At 41.2% G+C, this 26,806-nt stretch overlaps 1 protein-coding gene across 9 annotated transcripts in view; it reads right to left on the reverse strand.

Annotated features, from left to right (window-relative positions):
* kmt2ca (lysine (K)-specific methyltransferase 2Ca) overlaps nt 1-26,806 on the reverse strand; it is a 179,345-nt gene that overhangs the window by 41,609 nt on the left and 110,930 nt on the right. For 7 of the 9 annotated variants that reach the window (XM_048606763.1, XM_048606774.1, XM_048606756.1 and 4 more), the window contains 9 exons: nt 21,899-21,980; nt 20,266-20,329; nt 19,148-19,380; nt 17,067-18,767; nt 11,121-11,327; nt 9,306-9,470; nt 6,052-6,184; nt 1,923-2,070; nt 628-812 (listed from right to left, as the gene is read on the reverse strand). In XM_048606763.1, coding sequence (XP_048462720.1) covers nt 628-812; nt 1,923-2,070; nt 6,052-6,184; nt 9,306-9,470; nt 11,121-11,327; nt 17,067-18,767; nt 19,148-19,380; nt 20,266-20,329; nt 21,899-21,980 — 2,918 coding nt within the window. The remainder of the gene's footprint in view (nt 1-627; nt 813-1,922; nt 2,071-6,051; nt 6,185-9,305; nt 9,471-11,120; nt 11,328-17,066; nt 18,768-19,147; nt 19,381-20,265; nt 20,330-21,898; nt 21,981-26,806) is intronic. The other 2 variants (XM_048606743.1, XM_048606784.1) reach the window with 1 other exon arrangement.

A 26,806-nucleotide genomic window follows, 5' to 3' on the forward strand; every position in this document is an offset into this window, starting at 1 on the left:
GTCACCGGACCCGAAACGTTAACTCTGTTTTCTCCTTCACAGATGCTGCCAGACCTGCTGAGCTTTTCCAGCAGGTTTGTTTTTGTTCCTTTAGGGTGATTTAACAGCTTCTTTCCAGTTCTGATTCTGTGAACTGTGAAGTCTTCTTACATGAATACTTAAAACTGAAAACTGTGTCTCAGTATTTTATTTGTAAAGACCCTTTTTTAAATTTTTGAATGTGGACTGCAATGGGAAGAAAAAAGCTGTTGTAAAAACCAAGGATTATTGAAGGATTGCTGCAATTTTTAGAAACCTGTAACCTGACACTCATTGCAAATATTGTTTACACAGCTGCTTGTTCAAGCAGAAGTGGAAGCCTAATTTGCAGATGGAGCTGAGCAGTGTGTACAAAGTATGTACAGTTATTGTTGACAAAGGCCTTCTGCCTAACAACAACTATATTATTTGCTTCTAGGTAGCTGAACATCTTGGGGGTGAGTCTTTTGGTAGAAAACATTGAAACTCTACAAGAAAAGGAGCTGTATTTTATTCTGCAGCAAAAAGCATTGCAAGTCTGAAGGCAGCCAGTTTATTTCCCCTTTCCGGTTACTATAAACTGTGACTTTTAATTGATAAGTCAAAGACCTTTGCCAGTGGAACTTGGGAGCATGGGAATGACTGGGGATGGAGCTGCATCCGGTGGCTCTTCTTTCACCAGGGTGAGATCGGGATATCTGCTGATCTCCACGCCTACTACGCTTTCTGGAGATGACGAAGCTACAAAGCTGTCTGGCGAATCACGGTCATCACCACCACAATGCTCCTGGCCTCTGTAAGGAAAATATATTTGCTTTATATATCCTTTATAATTACTGAATACTAAACACAACATTATTTTGAATCTTCATAAGATCTACAAATTTAAAGCAAAATACTGTGTATGCTAAAGATGTGTATCAAAGTGTTGAAGAAACTCAGCAGGTCTGGTAACGTGTGGAGAATGAAACAGCTAATATTGATTCCAAGATGATTGAGTTTGTGTGCCATTTCTGACCTTTATACGATCTAGAAAGCAAATTTTATTATATGGGGAAAGATAAAACACAGAAATTATATAGGATATATGGCCACTCCTCCCAAACAACCCATGCTGGTATTATGTTCTCTTTGAGCCTGTTTACGTTCTCAAAATCTACCATTGTAACCTTCTATCTTCTCTTTGATATGCTCGTCCAGTTTTAATTTAAATCCATCTGTACTATCTGTGGTAGTGAGTTTGACAAGCTCATTGTTTTTTGGGAAAAGAAGTCTCTTCTGAATACCCCAGTGGATGTCTTGGTGACTATCTAATGGTGATAGCTTCTAGTTATATTTTATCCCATAAGGGGGAACATTTACTTTGCAAATGATGTGAAGCTGGTTCAAAGGAGGTTTATTATATTGATATGTGAAATGAGTGGGTTAGGATCTTATGAGGAAAGTTTGGACAGGTTGGGCTTGTTTCCAGTAGAGTTTAGAAGAGTGGAGGGTGACTTGATTGAAATGCATAAGATCTTGAATAGTCTTGACAAGGTGGATACGTGAAGCATTTTACATCTTGTGGGCAAGTCCAGAACAAGGGGGCTCAATTTTATAAATTAGAAGATCACCCCTTTTAGGACAGAGATGAGGAGGATTCTTTCATGGAGGGTTGTGGGACTTTGGAACTCTCTGCCTCAGAAGATAGTGGAGGCAAGGTCACTGAATACTTTTAAAGGCAGAAGTAGATCAAATCCTCTGTCTAGCAAGAATCAAAGGGATAGGTACCAGGCCTTCATCAGCAACTTGAGAGAAATCAGAAACAGCTCACAACAAACTGTGGTATAACCATTCCACTACAACCAAAAAGTGGAAAACTTACTCTAGTACTATAATTAATTATTAGAAACAAATTGCCAAACCTCAGCTCCTCATGATTGTTGTGGGGTGGAGTAGGGAGGGAGGCAGGAACATCTACTGTTTTCGGTCCATGGGCCAAAGCTCTTGCCAACAGATCATCTTCAGGTCTAAAAGGCAGCTGATACTGTTTTGGTCCAAGGCCTTTGCCAACTGAAAATAGTAATTATTTATTTTCTAAGTAATTAAGAAAATAAATTGTATAAAACAAATACTTAAGACTACTACTGATTACAAAACAGCACAATTTAAGATTAGAAAACTACACGATTTCGTGAGATAAATCTAAAAAAACTGTAGAATCAAAAAATAATTAAAATAAATGTGGATGATAGAGATTTAGGAAACTATTGGTGTCTTTTAATATTCTTGTTTTATTAGATTTTCAGATATATGGAGCAGGGATAGGTATCTACTAATAAAACTATACATTCGTGTTAGACCCTAAGTTGTAGTAGCAGAATAAACCATTTAGCCTAGGGAGCCTGCTCTTCCATTCAATAAAATTATGGTTGACCTGATAGTCTTTAACTCACTTTCCTATAACCCTTGATTCTCTTACTAATTAAAATTCCACCCATTTTAGCCTTGAATATACTTAATGACCCAGTCTCAACAGCCTTCTGCAGTAAAGACTTCCACAGATTCACTACCCTCAGAAAAAAAAACCATCCTCATCTGGTTCAAATGTGTGACCCTTTATTCTAGATAATGCCTTTTAGTCAAGGGTCTCCCACAAGGGGAAACAATTTTTCCTCATTTATCCTTTCAAGTTCACTAAGAAACTTGCATGCTTCAATAAAGTTGCCTCTCATTCTTCTACATTTAAATAAATGCAAGCCCAAACTACTCAACCTCTCCTCATTAAACATTTCTCCATACTTGACATCAGCTCAATGAACTTTCTCTGGAATGCCTCCAAAGCCAGTCTATCTTTCCTCAGGTAAGGAGCCTAAATTTCCGTTTGAAATAAAGGCCAACATTCTCCTTGCCTTCTCTTTTAACTGGAATTCAGATGAATCTTTTTGAGATTCATCCATGAAGACCCCCAAATTATTCTGCAGTCTTTCTCTACTTAAATAATACTCAGTTCCTTTATTCTTCCCGAAAACGTCACATTTAGGTATACTATATTCAGTCTACCAAATATTTACCCATATACTATATCCCTCTGCAGACTCCGAGTTATCCTGACCATTTGTGTTGCCACCCATTTTTGTGGCTCCACAAACTTGGCTACAGTACGCTCACTTTCGTCAACCAAGTCATAAATATATATTGTAAGTAATGGTGGTCCCAGCACTGACCTATGTGACACTCCATTAGTTACAGGTTGCCATCCTGAAAATGTTCCCCTTTATCCCAACTCTGTTTGTTGGTTAGCCAATCTTTTAACCATGTTAATATACTACCTTCAACACCATGGACTCTTATCTTATTAAACAGCCTTATGTGTGGTACCTTATCAAATCTGAAAATCCAAATACATTACAACCACTGCCTCCCCTTTAACTATCCTGCTCATTACCTCAAAGAATTTTAGTAAATATATCAGGCTTGATTTTCCCCTTCATGAAGCCATTTGGACTCTACTAAATCATATTACATATTTCCAAATGCTCTGCAATTATATCCTTTATAATACGCTAACGTATTCCGGATAACAAACGTTATGTTATCTGGCCGATAGTTAGCTGTTTTTATCTCCCTTCCCTTTTAAAATGAAGGTTTTTTTTTTAATATTCATTTATGGGATGTGGGCGTCAGTGGCTGGCCAGCATTTCTTGCCTGTCCCTAGTTGCCCTTAAGAAGGTGGTGGTGAGCTGCCTTCTTGAACCACTGCAGTCCTCCTGCTGTAGGTTGACCCACAATGGTATTAAGGAGGGAATTCCAGGATTTTGACCCAACGACAGTGAAGGAATGGTGACATATTTCCAAGTCAGGATGGTAAGTGGCTTGGAGGGGAACTTGCTGGTGATGGTGCTCCCAAGACCTTTGTCCTTCTAGATGGAAGAGGTCGTGGGTTTGGAAGGTGCTGTCTGAGGATCTTTGGTGAATTTCTGCAGGGCATCTTGTAGGTAGTACACAGTGCTGCTACTGAGCATCGGTGGTGGAGGGAGTGGATGCAGTGTCAATCAAGCTGGCTGCTTTGTGCTGGATAGCACTGGCAGTTTTTAATCCTCTTAGGCTTTTCCAGAATCTAAGGATTCTTGAAAGACTACAACCAGTCCGTCCCTTGTCTTTGTAGCTACTTCCTTTAATAGCCTAAGATGCATCACACCAAACCCTCAAAGTGTTCTCAAAATTCAGTCAGGCAAATCTAGGTTTCTCATTTTTTAATCTCACTAATGACTATCTTCTGCCCCAATGTCCCAATTCTCCAAATTTTCTGGATCATCTGCAAACAAACATCAATTCTGCTCACAATTTGGCAGTCACTAAGTGAACAAGAGTTGCCAGTAGTTTGCCCATTCTGTACACTTTTAAAACTTTATTCATCAGATGCAGGCATTGCTGGCAAGGTGAGCGCTTATTTTCTAGTTTTACCAGCATTTGAGAAGATGGTGCACTTTGCGTTGAGTATTAGTCATAATGCTGTTAGGTTGGGAGCTTGAAGATTTTTACACAGCAATAATAAAAGAATGTTAATATGCTTCTCAGTCTTAGACGCAAACTTGGGAGTTAGTGATTTTCCCATGTGCTTGTTATCCTCATCCTTTAAAGTATTAGAGGCTTTGGGTTTGGGAAAGGCTCACAGAATAAAAGGGATGGGAGCAACACACAAGTGACAGCAAACAAGAGAGTAGCACTGAATGGTCATTCTTCAGACAAGAGAAAAAATTATCCACTTTGGTAGCAAAAATAGGAAGGTAGATTATTATCTGAATGATGCTATATTAGGAAAGAGGGAGGTACAACAAGACCCGGGTGTTCTTGTACATCAGTCTCTGAAAATAACTATTCAGGTGCAGCAGGCAGTGAAGAGGGCTAATGATACGCTGACCTTCATTATTAGAGGATTTGAGTGCAGGAGCAGGGATTATTTTTGCAATTGTCCAGAGCCTTGATGAGACTACACGTGGAATATTTTGTGCAGTTTAGGAATTACATTCAGTACTCTACGACGCTGTAGGAAGGACATGAAGCTAACTGAGAGAGTGCAGAAAAGATTTAACACAATGATACCATGAACGAGGGATTTTATTTAAGTAGATAGAATGGAGATCTGGGGCTGTTCTCCTGGGACCAGGTAAATAGGAGATTTGATACAGCAATTCAAAAAAAAGGGAGTCTGGACAAAAATAAACTTTATTCCATCTTTAACTATTTTATGATGTTTATATAGAAGGCCGGTGTCTTGTATTTGATGTACACTACAGCCATGGTGTGGAGGTAGGTGAGAGAGTGATTGTTCAAAAAGGAGTGTAAGCAATGTCAATAAAGTGGACTGCTCAGGATAGGGTCAATGTCAAATATTATTAGAGCTGCACTCATTCAAGCAAGTGAAGGACAGTGCATCATACATTCCATATGTGAATGATATTAATATACCTGATACAAGTTAAATTTTATTTTCCCTAATTCAGAATTGGTGCTCATCACAATCCAGTAGGTATGACAACTATATATATTTTTTTTAAAAATCACAGCTACGCAGGTTTAATATAATCACTGCAAGGTGCCAAGAATAAATACTTCAAACTTCTCATCACAGGTGTAAATCCACCTTTATCACACAAAAATAAGAAATTTTGTTTTATAAACTTCAGTCATCTGGAGTTCAGAACAGCTTCTTCCCAGCTGTTATAAGACTTATGACTGGACTTATATATTAGAGTAGATCTTTCTCTGCATCTTTTCTGTAGCTCTACTACCATATTCTGCATTCTGTTCTAGTACCCCGATATACTCATGTAAGGTAGGATTTGTCCAGTTTGCGTGCAAAACAATACTTTTCACTGTATCTCTGTACATGTGACAATAATAAATCAAATTAAATCTTCAGTTGTAAACAGGACAGAAGTGCTGAATTACGCAATAAGTAATTATTCTTTCAATTCAACTACAACACTCACACCAAAATAATTCTGATATTCAACCTGAATAAATTTGGAAACAAGTAAAATTTCCTACCATCAGGGTGCCCTGGTTTTCCAGAGAGCTCATCAGTGGTAGCAAAACCATTCACCAGCTTCTGGCGTGCCACAGGTGGGGGTGTAGGAGGCAAGGAGGCCGGTGGGGTGGGAGGATTGCTCAAATTGCTCTGCTGTGCCAAACAGAAAAATGAATTAAATTGTTGCAGTCTCATTTGTACAAAGGGTTTGCTTTTTGCAATCCTCCAGTTGTGCGTAGACAACACAGATCTCTTTTCTAAATGTTCAAAGTGTGCAAGTGCTTGCAAACAAGCTCAGAGATAGTATCTGTCTTTCATATAAACACAAACCAATAAACACTGATGATCAGGACAGTTGGTTACCTGCAGCTTTTTCATCTTGGCTTCAGGTACTACAGCTAAAGCCACAAAACTCCTGTTACTTTTACTCCTTGTCACTTTGTGTCAATATCAGTGCTGTGATGATTACTGGAATGTTTACATTACATAGACTAGTGACATCAAATATCACACCAGTTTTCCACATCTGTGGAAAACATAAAAGCACCAACTACTTTTGATCTGGCAAAAGCTGGTTGCAGTTTAGTGAATTCTTGCTCTGCTACTGCTACTGTCTAATATTGAGAATGGAAATGGTGGGAATACACTGCTGGAAGACCATCTGTAGCCCTGCTCACAGAATCAAGATTGAAAAACAAACCCACTTTTCACAAGATGAACATTGGCTGTTACAAATTTTTGAATCTTGGGAGTGAATGATATTGCATTGGAAACAATCTAGTGCAAGAGGGGAATGTAAATTTGAAACAATGTGTAAACAGGTATTAAATAACAGTTTAACACATTAAAAATTATTTCCAAACAGAATGCAATTTATATTTTATGGATACATGCAACTTTGTTACCTTGTGGTTACATAGAAGATAAAGAAAATAGTAAGGGATATGTAAACTAATAACAGAAATCAGAATAAAGACATAAAAAAGGAAAAAGATAATGAATGACATCTAGAATATTTATTGATGTACAAATCACACGAGTAAATTTATTATCTTGCAATGTTTTCAGTATTTGACAAGTTGGATTTTATCATCTCATAATTTCTCTGCTTAACTTTAAAAAGGCATTTTCAAATCCATTTCCTCAATTCAAATATTCAGTCAGCTCTCTGAGTTTGCAGGTAGAGTTTTGTACGTGTTCCTTTCTTCCATAGTGAAAGGACTTCTGGCATTTTTCTGCGTCAAACAGACTACACAAATGCTATAGTTACAGTTTAGGAGCAATGTCTGAAGTTTTAAAAGCCTGTTTGGTTATTAAGCCACATCAACCACCTCTCCATTATCTGTCAAGCCCTTAAAGAAACAATTAAGTTCCATTCCATGCATCTACTTAAAAAAACAAATACAATGATATTTCCTAATCCTTCGTTCTCTTTCAAAGTGAAGTGGGTAACTTACTTTAACTGTCCCTGTGTCTCCAATTATTTGAAAGACTATTTCCTCCTTAAATAAAATAAATGCAGTTGTTTTGTGTTGTTCTTTGACAATACCTAAGCCTTTGACAATTTACAATCAGGCTGCTTACTCTTTTCTAAACTCATAATAATGTTGGCAAGTCTACCCAACACTGTTCAACTAACTGCAAAACGGACTCCACCAATCATAAAATTTGGGCTGCAGATCCTTGTGCAATGCCACTGATGGCTAATGTTCATTGACGCTGAGCCAATTTATCATCTAGAATGTGTTGAAAATTGTGAAAATTTTGAAGCGTCTTACTATCCTCATGTCAGGAAAGTAGAAATTCAAGTGAACAGTGTGTTCTGGATTACCATCATACATCGGTGTAATATGTCAAAATTTGCAGATGACACAAAGCTGGGTGGAAGCTGTGAGGCGGATCCAGACATGTTACAGTGTAATTTGGACAGGCTGAAAGAGTGGGCAAAACCATGGCAGATGCAGTATAAATATGTATAAATGTGAGGCTATCCGCTTTTATAGCGGAAATAGGAAGGCAGATTATTATTTAAATGGCCAAACATTGAGAGGGGAATGTTCAATGAGATCTGAGCATCAACAGTCATTGAAAGTAAGAGTGCAAGTGCAGCAGACAGTAAAGGTGGCAAACTGTACGTTGGCTTCTGTAGCAAGAGGTTGAGTACAGGAACAAGAATGTCTTGCTGCAATTATACAGAACATGAACGAGGTCAAAGGAATGTATGCAGTTTTGGTCTCCTTATCTGAGGAAGGATGTTGTTGCTATAGAGGGAGAGCAGTGAAGGTTTACCGAATTGATTCCTGGGACAGCAGAACTGACATACGAGGAGAGGTTGAGCCTGTTAGCATTGTTCTCAACTTCAGCAAATACAATGAGGGGATATCTCATTGAAATCTGTAAAATTCTTATAGGACTAGACAGGCGAGATGCAGGAAGGATGTTCCCAATTGTAGGGGAATCCAGAACCAGGGGTTACAGTTGAAGGATGAAGCTGAAGGTAAGCCATTTAGGACTGAGATTAGGAGAAATTTCTTCACTCAGAGTGGTGAGCCTGTGGAATTCACTACCACAGAAAATGGCTAAGGCCAAAACATTATTTGTTTTCAAGGAGGAGATAGATATAGCTCTTGTGGCTAAAGGGATCAAGGGATATGGGGTATTGAGCTCGGTGATCAGCCATGATCATATTTAACGGCAGAGCAAGCTCAAGGGGTTGAATGGCCCACTTCTGCTCCTATCTTCTATGTTTAGGAAACTTTTTAATTATGCCAGTGAATCTAGGCTGAATGTTTTCTATGGTACTTTCACTCTCTTAACTTTAAGCAATAGCTTTCCACAGATTGCCCAAAGGAATGCTAGACCTGTTGGCTTATGAAGACTAAGCAAACGTCTTAGTGCTTTTTTGAATACTGACCTTTACAAATTAAGAATAACAACACAAAAATAGGAATTAATCAGGAATATTTTCACTATCAGGTCTGTAAAAGTGTGAACAGATTTCTAAACAGGTGGTGAAACAAGAAACCTGAATGGATTTCGAAAAAAATGTCCGTTAGGTACTTCTTAACTAATGGGATACAACCTTATTCAGGAAATGTGAAAATATGGGCTATGTGAACCAGTGAAAGTTACAGAAACTCATGTATTATCTACATGATCACTGCTACTGTAAAAATGATGAGGCTTGTACTGAAGACTAATTTCAGCACTTAAAGATGCTACTGATATAGCTCAACACATGGCTTCATTTGTTTTTAACTAATATACAACATACCTTGTAAATCAACTGAGAGTAGTAATCTGGAACGCTGTCAAGAACAGCACTGCCAAAAGATCCTGTGAGTAGATTATCACCATTCAACTGTCCACTACCGTAGGGAGGGAAGTATGCAAAATTCACACTGATAGTTGGTTCCAGTAGTGGGAGAAGAGTCAGTTGCTAGCGAAAAAGAAAGCCAAACACTATTATGCTCCAGTCATTCCATCACAGAAATATTATTCCACTACAATGTCATTTTTACTACACTGGTCTTGCTGAAAATCAGCATCTTTCTTTGTTGGTTTTTCTTTCTTGAATAACCTAAACTATTTTATCAGCTCGACTCAATGAAAACACAACATCATTCATAAAACAGTTTTTAGTGCTGATATGCATAAATTGAAGTATTACAAATCAATTTAAAATTTGATTGGTCGACCATAAATTGTCAAAGACTAGAAGTGTCTTCTATTGATCATGGACATCCATTTTTCTGTGGGTTGCGGTAAACTTTGCAGTGATTCACTTCAATTTTTCTACCAGATAGCAAAAATGGTCCCAAGTAATAGTAAATAGAGAACCACGTGCAATTCAAGTGGTATTAGAAAATTTGCCAATGACATTGTCCACAGTTGGTTAACGTGTACAAAATCATGAATTTGGGAGAAAAAAAAAGTCAGAAACTTGCTCTATTGCACCAACTAAAAGGCCAGAGATTCCAAATACCTTGTTATAGGGAATGTGCAAGATTGATATTTGAAATGTTCATAAGAAAAGTTTCAATGTTGAAAAGTACTGTAAGATGGGGTAGGTAGGAATGTGAATTTGAAGTTACAATCAGACCAGCCATAATTTTGTTAAATGGCCCAGTCCTGCTCTTTGTACATATGCTTGCTGGATATATGATGTGGAGGTGCTGGTGTTGGACTGGGGTGGACCAAGTTAGAAGTCACGTTACCAGGTTATAGTCCAACAAGTTTATTTGAAATCAAGTTCTCGGGGTGCTCCTTCGTCAGGTGAAGCAGCCTGCGCTCCGAAAGCTGGCGATTTCAAATAAACCTGTTGGACTATAACCTCGTGTCGTGTGACTTCTGATTTTGTTGGATATAGTTGGAGTATTTTGAAGCACTACACATGGAAAGTAAAGCATAACTGAAATGGTTCAAATCACCTCATCATTGTGTTTATTGAAGGCTAATTGATAGAGATGCCATGATAAATCATTCCATTTTCACTGCATCATGCAACTACCAGGATGGTAAAAGGCAAACTGCTAGAACTTAGATTTTGTTTTTGTTGAGCAATTCCTGAACGTTTGTTGACACAGAAGCAGGACTAAAATTAATTGACAATGGGGGTTTCTGGCCAATTAGCCATTCAGCTCTACTTTCGCACTTTTTCAGTGACAGACAGCTAAAAGGGCAGGGGATAATTGGACAAATGTGTGCAGGCAAATTTGGAAAAAAAACATTGAATATATTGTTGTCACATGTACCGAGATACAGTGAAGTGTGTTGTTTTGGATGGTATACAGGCAGACTATATACCCCACAAACTGCATCAGGGTAGCAGAAGACAGTGCAGAATACAGTGTTATAACTGCAGAGAAGGTGCAGAGAGATCAGAATTGACATTTGAGAACTCTGTTCAAAAGTCTGATAACAGCAAGGAAGAAGCTGTTCTTGAATCGATTCGTACGTGCATTCAAACACAATTATAGTCTTATTCTCCGCAGTACTTGATGTTATCTACATTAATTATACGGAGGTCATCAGGTCATTTCTTATCAACTTTCTTCATTATGCCCATATTTATGGTGGAATTGCTTACCTGCTTTAACTGGTTCATTAGCACATCTGTATTGGGGTAGATTGCTTGCCTGTCCTCCTCATCTTTTTTACGTTTCTTATAGCGTGATACAGTCTTCTCAGCTGTTTTCTGTGATCTTTTGTTTTTGGGTCGTTTCTTTTCTTCCTCTGAATCCTTCCTCAGCAACTGATTCACCTTTCCGTCAAAGTTAAAACCAGTTGGTGGACTCTGTATTCCAACACACATCAGACATTTGTCTAAGTATTTTTTGTTTCAAGTGTAAAACATTTTTTCATGTCAAACACACTGAAGTTCCATTACAAGCAAGTTTACACTGCCCTTCACCAAATCTCTGTACTTCAATAAATTTTCCTCTGACTTTACTTCGAGTAGCAAAAACTTGCACAAAATGATATTTAATGGTTCACTGCAACTGAGCCCATTGTTTGTTAAAGTTGGAAAAGTACTATCAATTTCATTTTCTTTGTTGTAAAGATACCAAGTCAAAGAACAATAAAGTCAGTCAGTCAGTTCTAACACCAACTTAACTCTCAAAGTCAAATAGAAATAAACCATCTCAGATAGTAGGAACTGCAGATGCTGGAGAATCTGAGATCTCTAATGCTTTTCACCACCATTTCTCTTCCTTACATATGCATTTAAAAACTGTAAAAATTCATCAGCAGTTCAGATGTTTGGAGACACATGTATTGAAATGAACGGCAATGCAGAACATTTCTGCGTCCCTATTCAAAACATTCAGTTTAAAACTTTGATTTTGCAAGAAGTCTAATTCCCAAATAAATTCACTCATTTAAGAACCCTCCAATGATGCTTGAAGCTGAACAAAGTAATCAATCAGTCTGGAACCCAGGTGGTGCGAAGATTAAACTCTGGCATGGATTTGTTGTGATATCAGTGATAGGAGTACTGGCAGTACAATGTAATATCCCATATTATTCTGACATAATATGAATTTTGTTTTATTAACTAATTCATTAGGCTTCCAACTAAATTATACAAAATAGCTGTCGAGGTGCTTTTTTGACGATAAAAAAAATCCAATCTCTCCCCGCATTTGCCAATCATCACAATTCTATTTTTAAAAACTTGCTTTAGATTCCCTTTCACCAGATCTTCAAGTTTGCAGATGACACAAAGCTAGGTGGGAGGGTGAACTGTGAGGACAATACAGAGATGTTTTAGTGTGATTTGGACAAGTTGATTAAGTGGGAAAATGCACAGCAGAATTTTTTTCCCTTTATTCACGGGATGAGGGCGTCGCTAGCTTGGCTGCATTTATTGCCCATCCCTTATTGCCCAGAGGGCAGTTAAGAGTCAACCACATTGCTGTGGGCCTGGAGTCACACGTAGGCCAGACCAGGTAAGGATGGCAGTTTCCCTCCCTAAAGGACACTAGTGAACCAGATGGGTTTTACTGACAATCAACAATGGATTCATGGTCATCATTAGATTCTTAATTACAGATATTGATGGAATTCAAATTCCATCTGCTGTGGCGGGATTCAAACCTGGATCCCCAGAATATTATCTGAGTCTCTGGATTAATAGTCCAGCGATAATACCACTTGGCTATCACCTCCCCCTAAAATGAAATATAATGTGGATTAATATGCAGTTAATAACTTTGATAGCAAAAGCAGAAAGGCAGATTATCTGAATGGTGACAGATTGAAAAAGAGGGGGGTGGATTGAGACCTGGGCATCCTTGAACTCCAGTTGCTGAAATTAACCAAAAACCAAAAAGAACTGCGGATGCTGTAATTCAGAAACAAAAACAGAAACTGCTGGAGAAGCTCAGCACGTCTGGCAGCATCTGTGAAGAGAAATCAGAGTTAAATTTTGGGTCCACATGGTTTGTTGGCCTTCGTAGCGAGAGGATTCGAGTACAGGAGCAGCTGCAATTGTATAGGGTCTTGGGGAGGCCGCACCTGGAGTACTACGAACAGATTTGGTCTCCATATCTGAGGATGTCTGGTTATGGAGGGAGCGTAATGAAAGTTTACCAGATTGATTCCTGGGAAAGCAGGACAGGTGTATGAAGAAAGATTTGGTTGGTTAGGACTATATTCACTGGAGTTTAGAAGAATGGGGGGTGATCTCACAAAAACCCATAAAATTCAAAAATTCTAAACAGGGCAAACACTGAAGGATGTTCCTGATGACTGACTGAATAGACTGGGGGTGGTTTCACCAGAGCAGAGGAGACTGAGGGAGGTCATGATTGAGATGTATAAAATTATGAGGGGACATAGACAGTGTGGATCTGAGGAAATATGAGGCAAAGACTTTTGCTCAGAAAGTGAGGAGTATCTGGAACGTACTGCTTGTAAGGTGGTCGAGGAAGAATCTCTCAAAAAATTTCCACACTATCTAGATATGCACTTGTAATGACATGGCACACAAGGCTATGGACCAAGTGTACCATAGCTGGGTGGTTGATTTGACACTCTCGACCGCATCTCTTGCATTTCCCGCACCTCTGCCCTCACATCTCCTCCCCGCAACAAAAACAAAGACAGAATCTCCCTTGACCTCGTGTATCACCGCACTAACTTCTGGATTCAACGTATCCTTCTCCACCACCTGCAATCTGACCCCACAACCAAGGATATATTTCCCTCCCCACCCCTACCTGCCTTCTGTAGGGACCACTCTCTCCACGACTCCCTCGTCCGCTCCACCACCCCCGGCACCTCTCCCTGCAACCGCAGGAAGTGCTACATTTGCACCTACACCTCCCCCCCCCGCCGTCACCTCCATCCAAGGAACCAAGAAACCTTCCACATCAGACAGAGGTTCACCTGCACATCCGCCGCTCCCGATGTGGCATTCTCTACATTGGTGAGATCAACGGAGGTTTGGAGACCGCTTTGTCGAGCGCCTGCACTCTGTTTTGCGACAAATGACAACACCTTCCAGTCACAAACCATTTTAACACCCCCTCCCACTCCCTGGGCAACATGTCCATCGTGGGCCTCCTCCAGTGTCACAATGACGCCACCCGGAAACTGGAGGAGCAGCACTTCATATTCAGCCTTGGGAGCCTACAACCCAATGGCCCCAATGTGGACTTTACCAGTTTCAAAATCTCCCCACCCGTGGCCTTATCGCATGACCAACCCTCTCTTCTCTATTCCCCGCCTCCTTGACCTGACACAATTTGTCCGTCTTCTCCCTCACCTATCTGCTCCTCCCACCTCACTGACCAATCCCCACCACTGCCTATCTGCACTCACCTATCACCAGCCCCCCAGCCCCACCCCTCCTCTCTCTATTTATTTCAGAGCTCCCTTCCCCCTCCCCCATTTCTGAAGAAGGGTCCCGAACCGAAACATCAGCTTTCCTGCTCTTCTGATGCTGCCTGGCCTGCTGTGCTCCTCCAGCTCCACACTGTGTTATCTAAAACTCCAACTTGCCTGAATAGCACAATTTGTATGAATGCACGTTGCTGAAGTTGCTGATATGAATTCATACTATAATGTCACCCACAACAGAACATTAAAAGCACATTTAAAGAATAACCTGCATCATTTTACTTCCATTCTAGAGGCCGGTCACCTTGTACTCATCAGTAACAAATATCCGGTAGAAGTAGACATACTGCCAGATTAGGTGTCATGTATCTAGGTCATTCTGTGCTATTCTATGAATTTTTTAGAACACCATTATATTATGCACCAAAGTCAAAGTTTCCAGTTTCCTCTCTCAGCAAGCCTTCGTACCAGTTTTGAATTTTTTTTTTGGCTGAGAGGGATTTAAACACATATGAAGTTATATGGACTGTTTTACCTGTGCCAGCTCTTCAAAGAGCCGTCCAATCATATGTCGAAGAGAATCTGGGTTGAGACAACCTATAACCAAGAGGAAAGTATGTGGAGAGACACTCCTTTTGAAGGGAAAAGCTGAGTCTCCAAAGTCCCAGACAACCAAGGCTACTCTATCATTAGAGATGACTGGTGGTTAACCTGAGGGTTACCATGCCTCAGAGGAGGGGTGAAGTTGAGAAGCCAAAGCAAAAGCCTTCACAATGAACTCAGCCAATGGGAACTGAACCTGCACTGTTGGTGCCACTCTGCATTGTTAACCAGCTGTTTGTCTAACTCGGCTGCTAATTCATTTTAATCTTGAGTAACATTTCTCTCTTTCCCAATTTGGTTTGTAGAAAAAGTAAATTACAATTTGAAACATTCACTGTGGTTGGCAAACCATTTGTCCAGTGCAATGGTGGATGTAGAAAGCTGCTATCACCAGGAAAGAGAATGCTCAAAGTGAATCCATTTCCTATCATTGAAGTCACTGCAAAAGGACATTATCCGAACTAATTTAAATGCATTTTTGTCCAGAAGTCACATGGCTGGCACAAAACAACGTAAGATCAGAAAAGACTAAACAGTCAATCTGGCAATTCTGAAAAGGCTGAAATTCACCATCCTCTGTATTTAAAGTAGTTAAACCTAAATTGCCTTTCTCTTCCTTAAATTCTAGCATATCTGGCATCATAGGAAGTTAGTGGTACTGTAGGTGGACTAGTAATCTAGAGGCCCAGGCCAATGGTCTAGGGACATGGGTTTAAATCAGTAGTTAAGAATGAAGTCAGTCTTAGAAATAGTGACCACCAGAACTATCACCAATTCTTGTAAAAATCCAATGGGTTCATTAACGTTCTTTCATCCTTATCTGAACAGGCCTTCATGAGATTCCAGATCCACAGCAATATGGTCGATTTTTAAAACTGCACTCTGAAATGGCCTAAAGCAAGCCATTCATTTCAAGGGCAAGTATGGACAAGCAACAAATACTGAGCTTGCCAGATATGATCCCATGAAGGAAAAAGAATATGTCTTTCGGTGCTGCATGCTTTTGTGCTATTCAAAGTTTAGGACCAGAAGTTAAAATTGCCACAATAAATCATCTCATGTATTTCGGCCTGTGAAAGAAAAAAAATTGTGTACGATTTAAAGAGCTGTTTGGATAATTTTCAAAACTCTAACCTAAAGCTAGCTGCTAATTACAATTAATAATTAAAAAAAAACGAATTGCAGCAGATGGGAGTTAAATACATATGCCAGCCGTGATATAATCGAATAGCAGAACAGACTTTAGAGGCTGAATGGCCTATTCCTGTTTCTAACCTAGTTCACAGCTTGTTTGAAAACTTAAACTTTTAAGATCGTAATACAGCATTATCAGCATGTCCCTTCTGAGCTTGATGATCACTCCAGTGCTGTGCAAGACACATTTTCATCAGTACTTTACATAATTGTAGTCAATGGATATTGTATGTTCTATCAAAGCAAATATTTGATTTACCTACAAATTTACGTATTGTATGTTTTTGAAGGAAGTAACCAAAATCTTCAAATGAAAGACACATTTTTAGTGGCAGTTCAAGGAAGTTACCTGTAATTGTGTTGCTTTACAGAATACCTTATAATATTAGAAAAAATTTGAACTGAATTTCAGAAATGTACATTTGTAAACATTTTGGGAAGGCAATGGCCTAGTCGTATTATTACTAGACTACTAATCCAGAGATCCAAGCAGTGTTCTGACAAGCTGGGCTCAAATCCCGCCACAGCAGATGGTGAATTTGAATTCAATAGAAACTGGAATTAAGAGTCTAATCATGACTATGAATCCATTGTCAATTCTCAGAAAAAACCCATCTAGCTCCCTAATGTCCTTTAGGGAAGGAAACTGCCACTCTAACGTTTTGATTCTGGAGGACTCCATCCTTAGCTGCTCTGGCCTACATGTGACACCATACCCGCAGCAATGTGGCTGACTCTTAACTGTCCTCCCGACATTTAGGGATGGGTAATAAATGTTGGCCTAGCCAGTGACACCCTCATCCCACGAATGAATAAAAACCACAACTCTCCACACTATCCTGAAAAATAACATCTTGTAATTAATTTGTGTATAAAAAACATATAGCATTACCTGTCCCTCAAATAGACTTTGTTTCTTTAATTTGCTTTCCATACATGATTCACCTTCAGGTTTTTCTTCTGCTATTTGGTGAGGAGGCAATGGAACATTTTTGTTCTTCAGTAGATGTTTCAAAAGCTCATTTCCTGATTCTTGCTTTGATCCTGACACATTTCCTGCAGCTGGACTCTGTGTTGAAACAGCAGACTGCTGCAAACTGACCTTTCCCTCTACCTTTACTGAATTCTGTGTTTCCACCTTGGACTGAGAATTATCTTGGCAATGTGTGGTTTCTGCCTGTTCCACTTTCACAGTGTTTGTCTGAGCATCGTCATTTGATGAACTGTGATCTGTTTCAGACGGCAGACCAACTTGTTGTGTCGTAAGTCTGTGTGGTGCACTGACACTGGAAGAAAGTTGCCGTTCAAGTTCAGATGGAGGCTGGTGGTCATTTGAATTGTCAACCGATTGGTTTACCTCTTCATTCTCCTGTTCACTCTGATTAAACCCAAATTCCCCAGGCAGATTAACCGATGGGTTAGACGCAGAGTCAGAAATAGTGGGTGTAGCTGGTGCAGTGATGTCAGAATGAGGAGTAGATGGCGTCTTGACTGAGTCACTGTCATCGTCTTTCTTCTTCTTTCTGTTTCTTCTCTTCTTCCCTTTTTCCTCTGGTATAATGTTGGAATAAAGTTGAATGAGAGATTGACCTGGACCTGGGTAATTGCCTGGTAGTTGCATTCCATTATCTGGGCCAAAAGAAGCTCCATCGCTATTTCCCTGAGAGCCTGCAGGCATACATGGCCCAAAGGGAGCTCTTGGCTGGTTTTGTGGAAAGCCAAGTCCAGATGGTACCTGATTCATAGGATGGACAGGTGGGCATCCACCTGGGACAGTATGGGCTTCAGGCCCAAATCCTGGTGCTCCCACTGGTCTACCATCATTGCATTGCATGAAAGATGGTTGAGGTGATGAGTTCATGAACTGTGGAAATAGATTCTGTTGCTGGGAAGGAACAAGTCCCATCTGCTGAACTTGCTGCTGCTGCTGAGGCCTTTGAGACTGCATGAAATCACAAAGCAAATCAGAATTAAAATATGGCATTTGAGAAAGGGCAGGTGTGTTTAAAGCTGCCATGCCTTGCTGTTGCTCCATTTCCATCCTCTTCTGCATAGCACGATGGCGTTCCACTTCCTTCATGAGCTGGATTCTCTGCCTTTCCTGTTGCTCTCGTAAACGCTCCCTCCGTTCCCTCTCCTGAAAGCTTTCACTGAATGGATTGTTGTCATCAAATTCAACTCGTGGTGGTACGTTGGACTGTTGATTTGTTGTGACAGTTGCTGCTTGAGTAGATTGTGTGCTCGTTACTGGCAACTGAGGTGGTGCAGGGTGTTGCATCCCTGGGTTACCCACCCCCACTGGCATGTGGGGAGGCGCAGTTGCATTAGCATTGCGAGGTTGCCATTGAGGAGCATTAGTCATTCTAGTAGCATTTGGCTGGTTTGGAACAGATGGCTGAAGTTGTTGTTGGGGTTGTTGTGGCATTACTGAGAAGCTCTGTTGATTTACTGAGGATGGTGCCCCACCTTGGACTGAGGAGGGCTGGACTGATCCAGTCGACATCATGGTAGATGATGGCATTGCACATTGTTGCTGCTGTTTCAGACGATATTCCTCCATAAGTTCTGAATGTTCCTTTTGTTGTTTTCGAATCTGAAAAGTAACATTTTATGCATCAAAAATCAAATTCATGTGGTATTTGTTTGAATACTAGACTAGTCTGAGCTTCAGTGGCTCTGCTAGTTAAAATGGTGAATATCTGTATCACACAGTCCAGGAATGCTGTGGCCTGGACTAAATTAGTTGACCTCAGCTGAGCCAAAAGTGCAGGAACTATAAATAATCTCAGCAAAGGTTTAGGAAAAGAAGTTTGGCCAGGACACCAACTCCTGCCATTGTCTCCATACCTATGTATGAAGCTGAGTGCAGGATTGAGACCAACTGCAAAGCCTACTGTGTTGGGACACGCAGCATGTTAGATGACTTTTAAAATTTCCCAAGCTGTAATATTGGGCTGAAGAACGGAAGAATACCTGTTCCAACTGCTTCTGCACCATACTCTGCTGCTCAGTTACATGCTTAAGCTGTTCTGCATCTTCTTCTGGAAACTCTCGTCCAGCCTTTTTGGCAGTACGCTGCTTAGCGGAGAGTGCCTTCTTAGATTTTCGGTGTGTCCCAATTTGTTCCTCAAGATATTTTTGCTGTATTTGGAGGAGCTGCTGGGTATCCTGCAGCCATTTCTCATACTGTTTCTTCTGTGCATTATCTGGAAGAGAGTGTTTTTTTTTGTTATTCTATTTCTATTTCTAACACTTAATCAGAATAGGAAGAAAAATACTTGCATTTACTACAATGCCTTTCAATCACAGAACATCTCAAAAGGGCTTTGTAGCCAATGAAGTACTTCTGAACTGTAGTGATTGTTAGAAATTGTGGTAAATAGTGACTAATTTGTGCACAGCAAGCTAGGACAAACATTCCACATTTTGATGATGGTTGGGGAAAAGATATTGGCCAAGATAACTTCTCTGATTTTTTTAAAATTAAAAATGGTGCCAAGGGATCTTTTACTTTATTTCATTGGGGAAAATACATTGATGCAAGCATCTCAAGAGCCAAACAGAAATGTTCAATTAAGTAGGTATATAAATTTAACAAGCTTAGGAAAGTGTGCAGAAAAGATTTACAGGAACTGGAGAGTTTTAGTTATTAAGTTGAGGCTGGATAAGCTGGGACTTATTCTACTGGAGTGCAGGAGGTTGAAGGGTGACTGTACAGAGGTTTATAAAATCATGAGGGGCAAAGATAAGGTGAAATGCAAGGTCTTTTCCCTAGGGTTAGGGAGTTCAAAACTAGAGAGTATAATTTTAAGGTGAGAGGAAAAAGATTTAAAGTGACCCAAGGGCAACCTTTTCACACTGAACTGCCAGAAGTGGTAGATGCAGGTACAGTTACAACATTTAAAAGACAATTGGACAGGTACATGAATAGGAAAGGTTTACAGGGATATGGGCTAAACGGAGGCAAATTGGACTCATTTAGTTTGGTAAACCTGGTTGCCATGGACGAGTTGGACCGAAGGGTTTGTTTCTGTGCTGTATGTCTCTACGACTCTCTAGCTGCACTTTTTAAAATTAAACAAGTTACTTACTCATAAAACCTGGACCAAAAGATGGAGGATTTGGTCGTGACATTTGGGGTGGCAAACTCCCATCCTGAAAATAAATTCAATCAAAGAATATTTCATCATTTTCAGTCAAATAGATTTCTACACGAGAAAAATTTAACTACTACTCAAAGGACTGCTGATCCACAACAGAATATTAATTTTCGTTTTTGAAGAGATGCTGTCATGGATAATGGAACAATTAGATCATGATTGCCAAGCTGTGTTTAAATTTTCAACCAGTCAGGTTGACTTTGATTAGTCAAGGCACTGCCTTGGATGAACCAGAAAATATTGCCATCTATTTGGTTGGGCTGAAACAGGTAGAGAGTGTGTTCCAGCAACAAGATGGTGATGGAGCAGCAGTGCAGTGTGAGGGCTCCTGCCCGAAGCTCATCTGCTCCGTCTGGTTTATTTTTTCTTCCTTCACAGCTATTTTTTTCTTACTCTAATCAACTCACCTTCTGTGGAGAGATCGATGGGAACCATGAGAGCGTGCAGGGGAGAGCGAGAAAAGGAGCCCATGTGGAGTGCAGTGAGCCAGCATAGGGGATAGTGACAGTGTGCAGGGAAGAGTGAGCACAACTTGCAGGACAGCGAGCCAATGCAGCGGTGACAGAGATCTTCCAGCATCTGTGGTGGCAGTGAGACCAGGCAGCCCAAGGTCTGCTGGCATCTTTGGTGACAGTGACAGCGACAGCGACAGCGACAGCAGGTAGCTTGAGGTCTCCCGGCGACTGTAGCTGTGTCAAGTGCGGGAAGATCAAGCCCCAAAAGGGCTCGAATCCTTTTGGGGAGTGCGAGCCCAGCATAGTTAAGCACTTAAGAAGGACTGCAATGTTGAACTTTTAACTTTATTTCTTTATTTTTCTAATTTATACTAAGAAGGATTTTTCTGTTGAACTTTTAACTATTTTTCCTTACTTTTATACTTGTTACCTAGATAACATGCTAAATTGCGTTGTCGTATCCAGGGCTGTGCAGCCTTCGTGGATTAGCCATGGGAAAGGTAGGGTTACAAGTAGGGGTGGGATGCTCTTCAGAGGGGCAGTGTGGACTTGATGGGTCGAATGGCTAGCTTCCACAGTATAGGAGTTCTATGATTCTACCTTTGTACCTAAGATGGTGCCAGGAATGGTGACATTAAAAAATATACAATCTACTCCTGTGTTACGATACTTGAGCACGTGACAATAAAATCTAACTCTCATTCTAAATTCTACTTTTAAAGAACAGGGCCATATGTATAAATGTATGTAGCTTTTGTATGCACAACTGTGTCACAGAGTCCAATTGACAATGATAAATCAGTTGTAAGCATAATTCTTTGTGCAGGATGTTACAAAGAACTAATATTACTTCAAGAGCCCACAAGTTCTTTTCAACTATACTTACTTAAGAGGGGAATGGAGTAGGATTAAACAAGTAGAATACACAGAAAAATACAAGCACAGATTCAATGAGCCAAATGTTTGATTTCTGTATTGTTGTGATTCTTTGGAGTGGATAGGAGGCAAATCGTGGATAAGAACTAGCAAGTTGAAATTATTTATAACATGCTTCATAAATTTCAAAATACAAACAGACGATATTTTAGTTCATCTAATTAAATAATTACCGGGCCAACTCCTTGAAGGACGGGATTCTGTCCACTGTCACCACTCTGTGTACTAGACATTTGCTGACTCACAAATGGAAATCTTTAAGAAACAAAGAATAAATGCAGTTAGAAATACTGACTGGTTTCTTCAAGCAAACTTTAATCTTAAAGTGAAAGGTAACAATAACCATTCCCCATGATCTTCAGACACAAACACAAAGCATTTTCCTGGTTTCAACGTTTATAAAATAAAAAACTCTGTAAAGAACATGCTGAACATGGACATTTGACAGTCCAGAAACTCCTAATGTGCATCGTGACAGTGTAGTGATTTTTCTGTCCGTAAGAAAGCGGTCATGCCCAAATTTTGTTTATTTGCTGCGCACATCTCAAATTCCATCGAGTGTTGAAGAATTAATGAATCCTCCAAATAGCCACAGATGAACCGGTTTGGTTTCAATCATTAACTCACTTTCCACTTTGCAAACTAACACCAGATGCATACAATACTGTGAATTAGGAGCAAGCGCAGGCCATTCAGGGTCTTAAAGCCTGCTTTGCCATATAACAAGATCCTGGTGGATTCAATTACGGCCTCAAACGCACTTCCCTACACACTCTCCAATACCTTTAAAGTCTCTTGTTAGTCAAGAATCTATCTTTGCCTCAAAAATATTCAATTATCCGGTCTCCACTGCTCTCTGAACTCTCAACCTTTGGCAGGGAAAGAATTCTCAGCTCTGATTTAAATGTGACATCCCTTACTTTGTTGAACTGATTCACAGGATGTGGATGGCACTGGCCATCCCTAACTGCCCTTGGGAATGTGGTTGAGACACTTTTGTGAACTGCTGCTGTTTCTTAGTTTCGTCTCTTCCACTGGGGGAAAACATCATTTCAGCACCCACCTGTCAAATGCCCCCATCCATCAAGTCCAATCAGGATCTTGCAAGTTTCAACATAATTACTTTTCATTCCTCTAAACTTCAAATGGATACTGGTCCATCTGACCAACTTTTCCTCTTAAGATAAACCCCTCATCCCAGAAATTAGGTGTGTGAACATTCGCTGAACTTTTTCAGTGCAATACAACTGCTGCAAAACACTCTTACTTTGATGTTCCATCCCACTGGCAATAAACTGTAATGTGACGCTTGCCTTCCTGAGTATTTGCTGTAACTGCACACACTAACCTTTTGTGGTTCATGTACCAGGACACCCAGATTCCTCTGTACCTCAAAGTTCCTCCGGTATCTTAAAGATTAGTTGGCTACATGACATCAAATTACCATAAAATCTTTGAGTGTGATCGAAACAAGCATCTTTCAATTTACTGCCCTTTACATTTAGCACCAATTAAATTAATCTGAAAGTGAAATGTGTTCTTTTGCAAGGCATTGGCCAGACCTCACTTGGAATACTTTGTCCAGTTTTGTCTTCCTCACATGATGAGTGGTAATGATCAGTTGGAAAGGGTGCTAAGTAAAACTAGTTCCCAGTCTGAAGAATCCTGGTTACTGGGAAATGTGACAGAGTTGGACACTTGACAATTGAGACGTAAAGGCTTCGGGTTGATCGAATTGTGGTTTCGAAGGTAATGACTGGGATAGATTTGGTTCCAGATGATAGTTTGTGCTGATTAACAAGGTTAAAAAGAGGAGCAGGGGTCACATACGTAACAAGAACAGAAGCTGCTGGAAAAACTTAGCAGGTCTAGTAGCATCTGTGAAGAAAAATCAGAGTTAACGCTTTGAGTCCGATAACTTGTTCCTCAGAACTGATGGTAGCTAGGAAAATGTCAATTTATATGCGGAAGATAGGGTGGGGTGGGGGGTGGGGTGGGGGGGGGGGGGGGGTGGTGGAGTAAACAATATGTGGGGTTAGATCCCAAAGAAAGAGAAGAACAGTTGGATAGACAAAGGAGTTAGACAAAGGATCTGGTTAAGAGAGTAAATAGCTTTTAATGAACACTGTTAGTGGCTAACAATAGGTAGTGTGTGATAACAAGGCATGGTGTGTGCGGTAAGGAGCTAGGACATGGGACGAGTTCAAGCCTTAAAATGATTAAACTTGATATTGAGTCCAGAGGGTCCCCAAGCGGTAAATGAGGTATTGTTCTTCCAGCTTGCGCTGAGCTTCACTGGAACACTGCAGCAAGCCAGAAACAGAGATGTTGGCCAGGGAACAGAGTGGTGTGTTAAAGTGGCAGGGACTTGAAAGCTCAGGGTCTTTTTTTGCGAGCAGAATGTAAATGTTCTGCGAAGCAGTCACCCAGTTTATGTTTTGTCTCCCCAATGTACAGGACGCCACATCATGAGCAGCAAATGCAATAAACCAGATTGTGGGAAGTGCAGTTAAAGTGCTGATTCACCTGGAATGTATGTTTGGGCCCTTGGATACTGGGGAGGGAAGAGGTAAATGTGCAGGTGTTATACCTTTAGCAGTTGCAGCGGAAGGTGTCATGGGGGGTGTTGGGGGTGAAGGAGTAGTAAATCAGGTGTCCCAGAGGAAACAGTCTCTGCAGGAGGTGGACAAGGGAGGGGAGGGGAATGTGCATCTAGCGGTAGCATTTTGCTGGAGGTGGCAGAAATGGCGTCTGATGATCTTCTGGATGTGGATGCTGTGGGATGCTAGGTAAGGACAAGGAGAATCCTATTGCTGTTGAGGGAGGAGAGGGCGTCAGGGCGGAAGTGCAGGAGATGGGTCAGACCCGGTTGAGGGGCCTGTCGACAATGGTACTGGGGAATCCTCGATTGAGGAAGAAGGTGGTCATTTCAGAGGCTCCCTTGTCAAAGTTGGCCTCATCTGAACATATGCGACAGAGACTGAAGAACTGAGAGAACGGGATGGAGTCTTTACAGGAAGCAGGGTGCGAGGACGTATAGTCCATGTAGCTGTGGGAGTCAGTGGGTTTATACTGGATATTAGTGGCCATGTCTATCCCCAGAAATGGTAACAGAGATGTTGAGGAAGGGAAGGGAAGGGAGGAATCAGAGATAGACCAGGCAAAAGTGAGGGTAAGTTGGAGAGTGGCTGATAAGGGTTGTGCTATTGTAGCATAGCATACTGACCTCTACATGGCAGAGGCTGAGCACCAGCTCTCAGATACCTCCTCCTATTTTCCCTGGATCATGACGCCCACCACGGCATGCACATCAGGCCATTGTATCAACTATGGTAACTGACCTCAGTCCATCTGGTGACTTCTCCCCACCACTGCCTCCAAGCTGCTAGTCTCCCTGTCCTGCACAGCTCACTTCTACCTCCTTCCAAAAATTCACTCACAGGACTGCCCTGGTAGAACCATTGTCTCAGCCTGCTCCTGCCTCACAGAACTCATCTCTTCCTACCTTGACTCAGTCTTCTCTTCCCTGCCCACGTACATCTGAGATTCCTCTGACGCTTTACACTAATTTCATAATTTCCGGTTTCCACTCCAGCCACCTCCTCTTTACACGTCCATTTTTCACCAGGAGGGTCTTAGGGCTCTCCGCTTCTTCCTCGAGCAGACCATCACCCACCACCACCCTCCTCTGCTTGGGCAAGCTCGTCCTCACACTCAATAACTCTCTTTTAACTCCTCATTTTCCTCATGTCAGATGGGTGGTCATGGGTAGGCAAATGGGCCCCAGTTATGCCTGTCTCTTCCTGGAGTATGGCGAACATTCCTTTTTCCAGTCCACAACCACAACTCTTTCTCCGATATATTGACGATATCATCAGTGCTGCGTTCCCCTCTCATCCGGAATTGGAAAAGTTAATCGACTTCACTTCCAATTTCCACCCTGCCCTCACTTTCACCTGGTCTGTCTCTGACTCCTTCCTTCCCTTCTTCGACATGTCTGTTCCCAATTCTGGGGATAGACCGGCCACTAATATCCACTATAAACCCACCGACTCCCATAGCTATATGGACTATACATCCTCGCACACTGCTTCCTGTGAAGACTCCATCCCATTTTCTCAGTTCCTCCGTCGCATATGTTCCAAGGGGGCCAACTTTGACAAGGGAGCCTCCGAAATGTCCACCGTCTTCCTCAATCGAGGATTCCCCAGTACCATTGTCGACAGGGCCCTCAACCGGGTCCAACCCATCTCCTGCACTTCCGCCTTCACCCCTTCTCTTCCCTCCTGCAACAGCGATAGGGTTCCCCTTGTCCTTACCTACCATCCCACCAGCATCCACATCCAGAAGATCATCAGCTGGCATTTCCACCACCTCCAGCAAGATATCACCACCAGACACATATTCCCCTCCCACCCCTTGTGTGCCTTCCGCAGGGACCATTCCCTCGGGGATGCCCTGGTCCATTCTTCCGACACACCCAACACACCCCCCACAACCCCACGGCACTTTACCCTGCAACCGCCAAAGGTGTAACACCTGTCCATTTACCTCCTCCCTCCCCACTATCCAAGGGCCCAAATACACCTTCCAGGTGAATCAGCATTTTACCTGCACTTCCCACAATCTAGTCTGCTGCATTTGCTGCTGACAATGTGGTCTCCTCTACATTGGGAAAACAAACTATAGACTGGGTGATCGTTTCACAGAACATTTACGTTCTGCTCGCAAAAATGACCCTGAGCTTCCAGTTGCCTACCATCCTGCTCCCTGGCCAACATCTGTGTCTCTGATTTGCTGCAGTGTTCACAAGCTGGAAGAATGCTTGGGGACCCTGCAGCCCTCTGGACTCAATATTGGGTTTAATAACTTTAGGGCCTAAACCCTCCCATGTCCTAGCCCCCCTACCTCTCATACCAGGTCTTGTTATCACATAGCCTGCCATTACACTCCACTTGCTGTTGGTCACAAACAGTCCCCATTAACAACTATTCACCCTCCCAGCCTGACTGTTATCAACTCGGTCTGTCAACTGTTCTTCTCTCTCTTTCAGTCCTATCTCTACCTATCGCTTACTCCTT

Source organism: Rhincodon typus, chromosome 2, assembly GCF_021869965.1.
Source record: "Rhincodon typus isolate 14 chromosome 2, sRhiTyp1.1, whole genome shotgun sequence".
Classification (NCBI taxonomy): Eukaryota; Metazoa; Chordata; class Chondrichthyes; order Orectolobiformes; family Rhincodontidae; genus Rhincodon; species Rhincodon typus.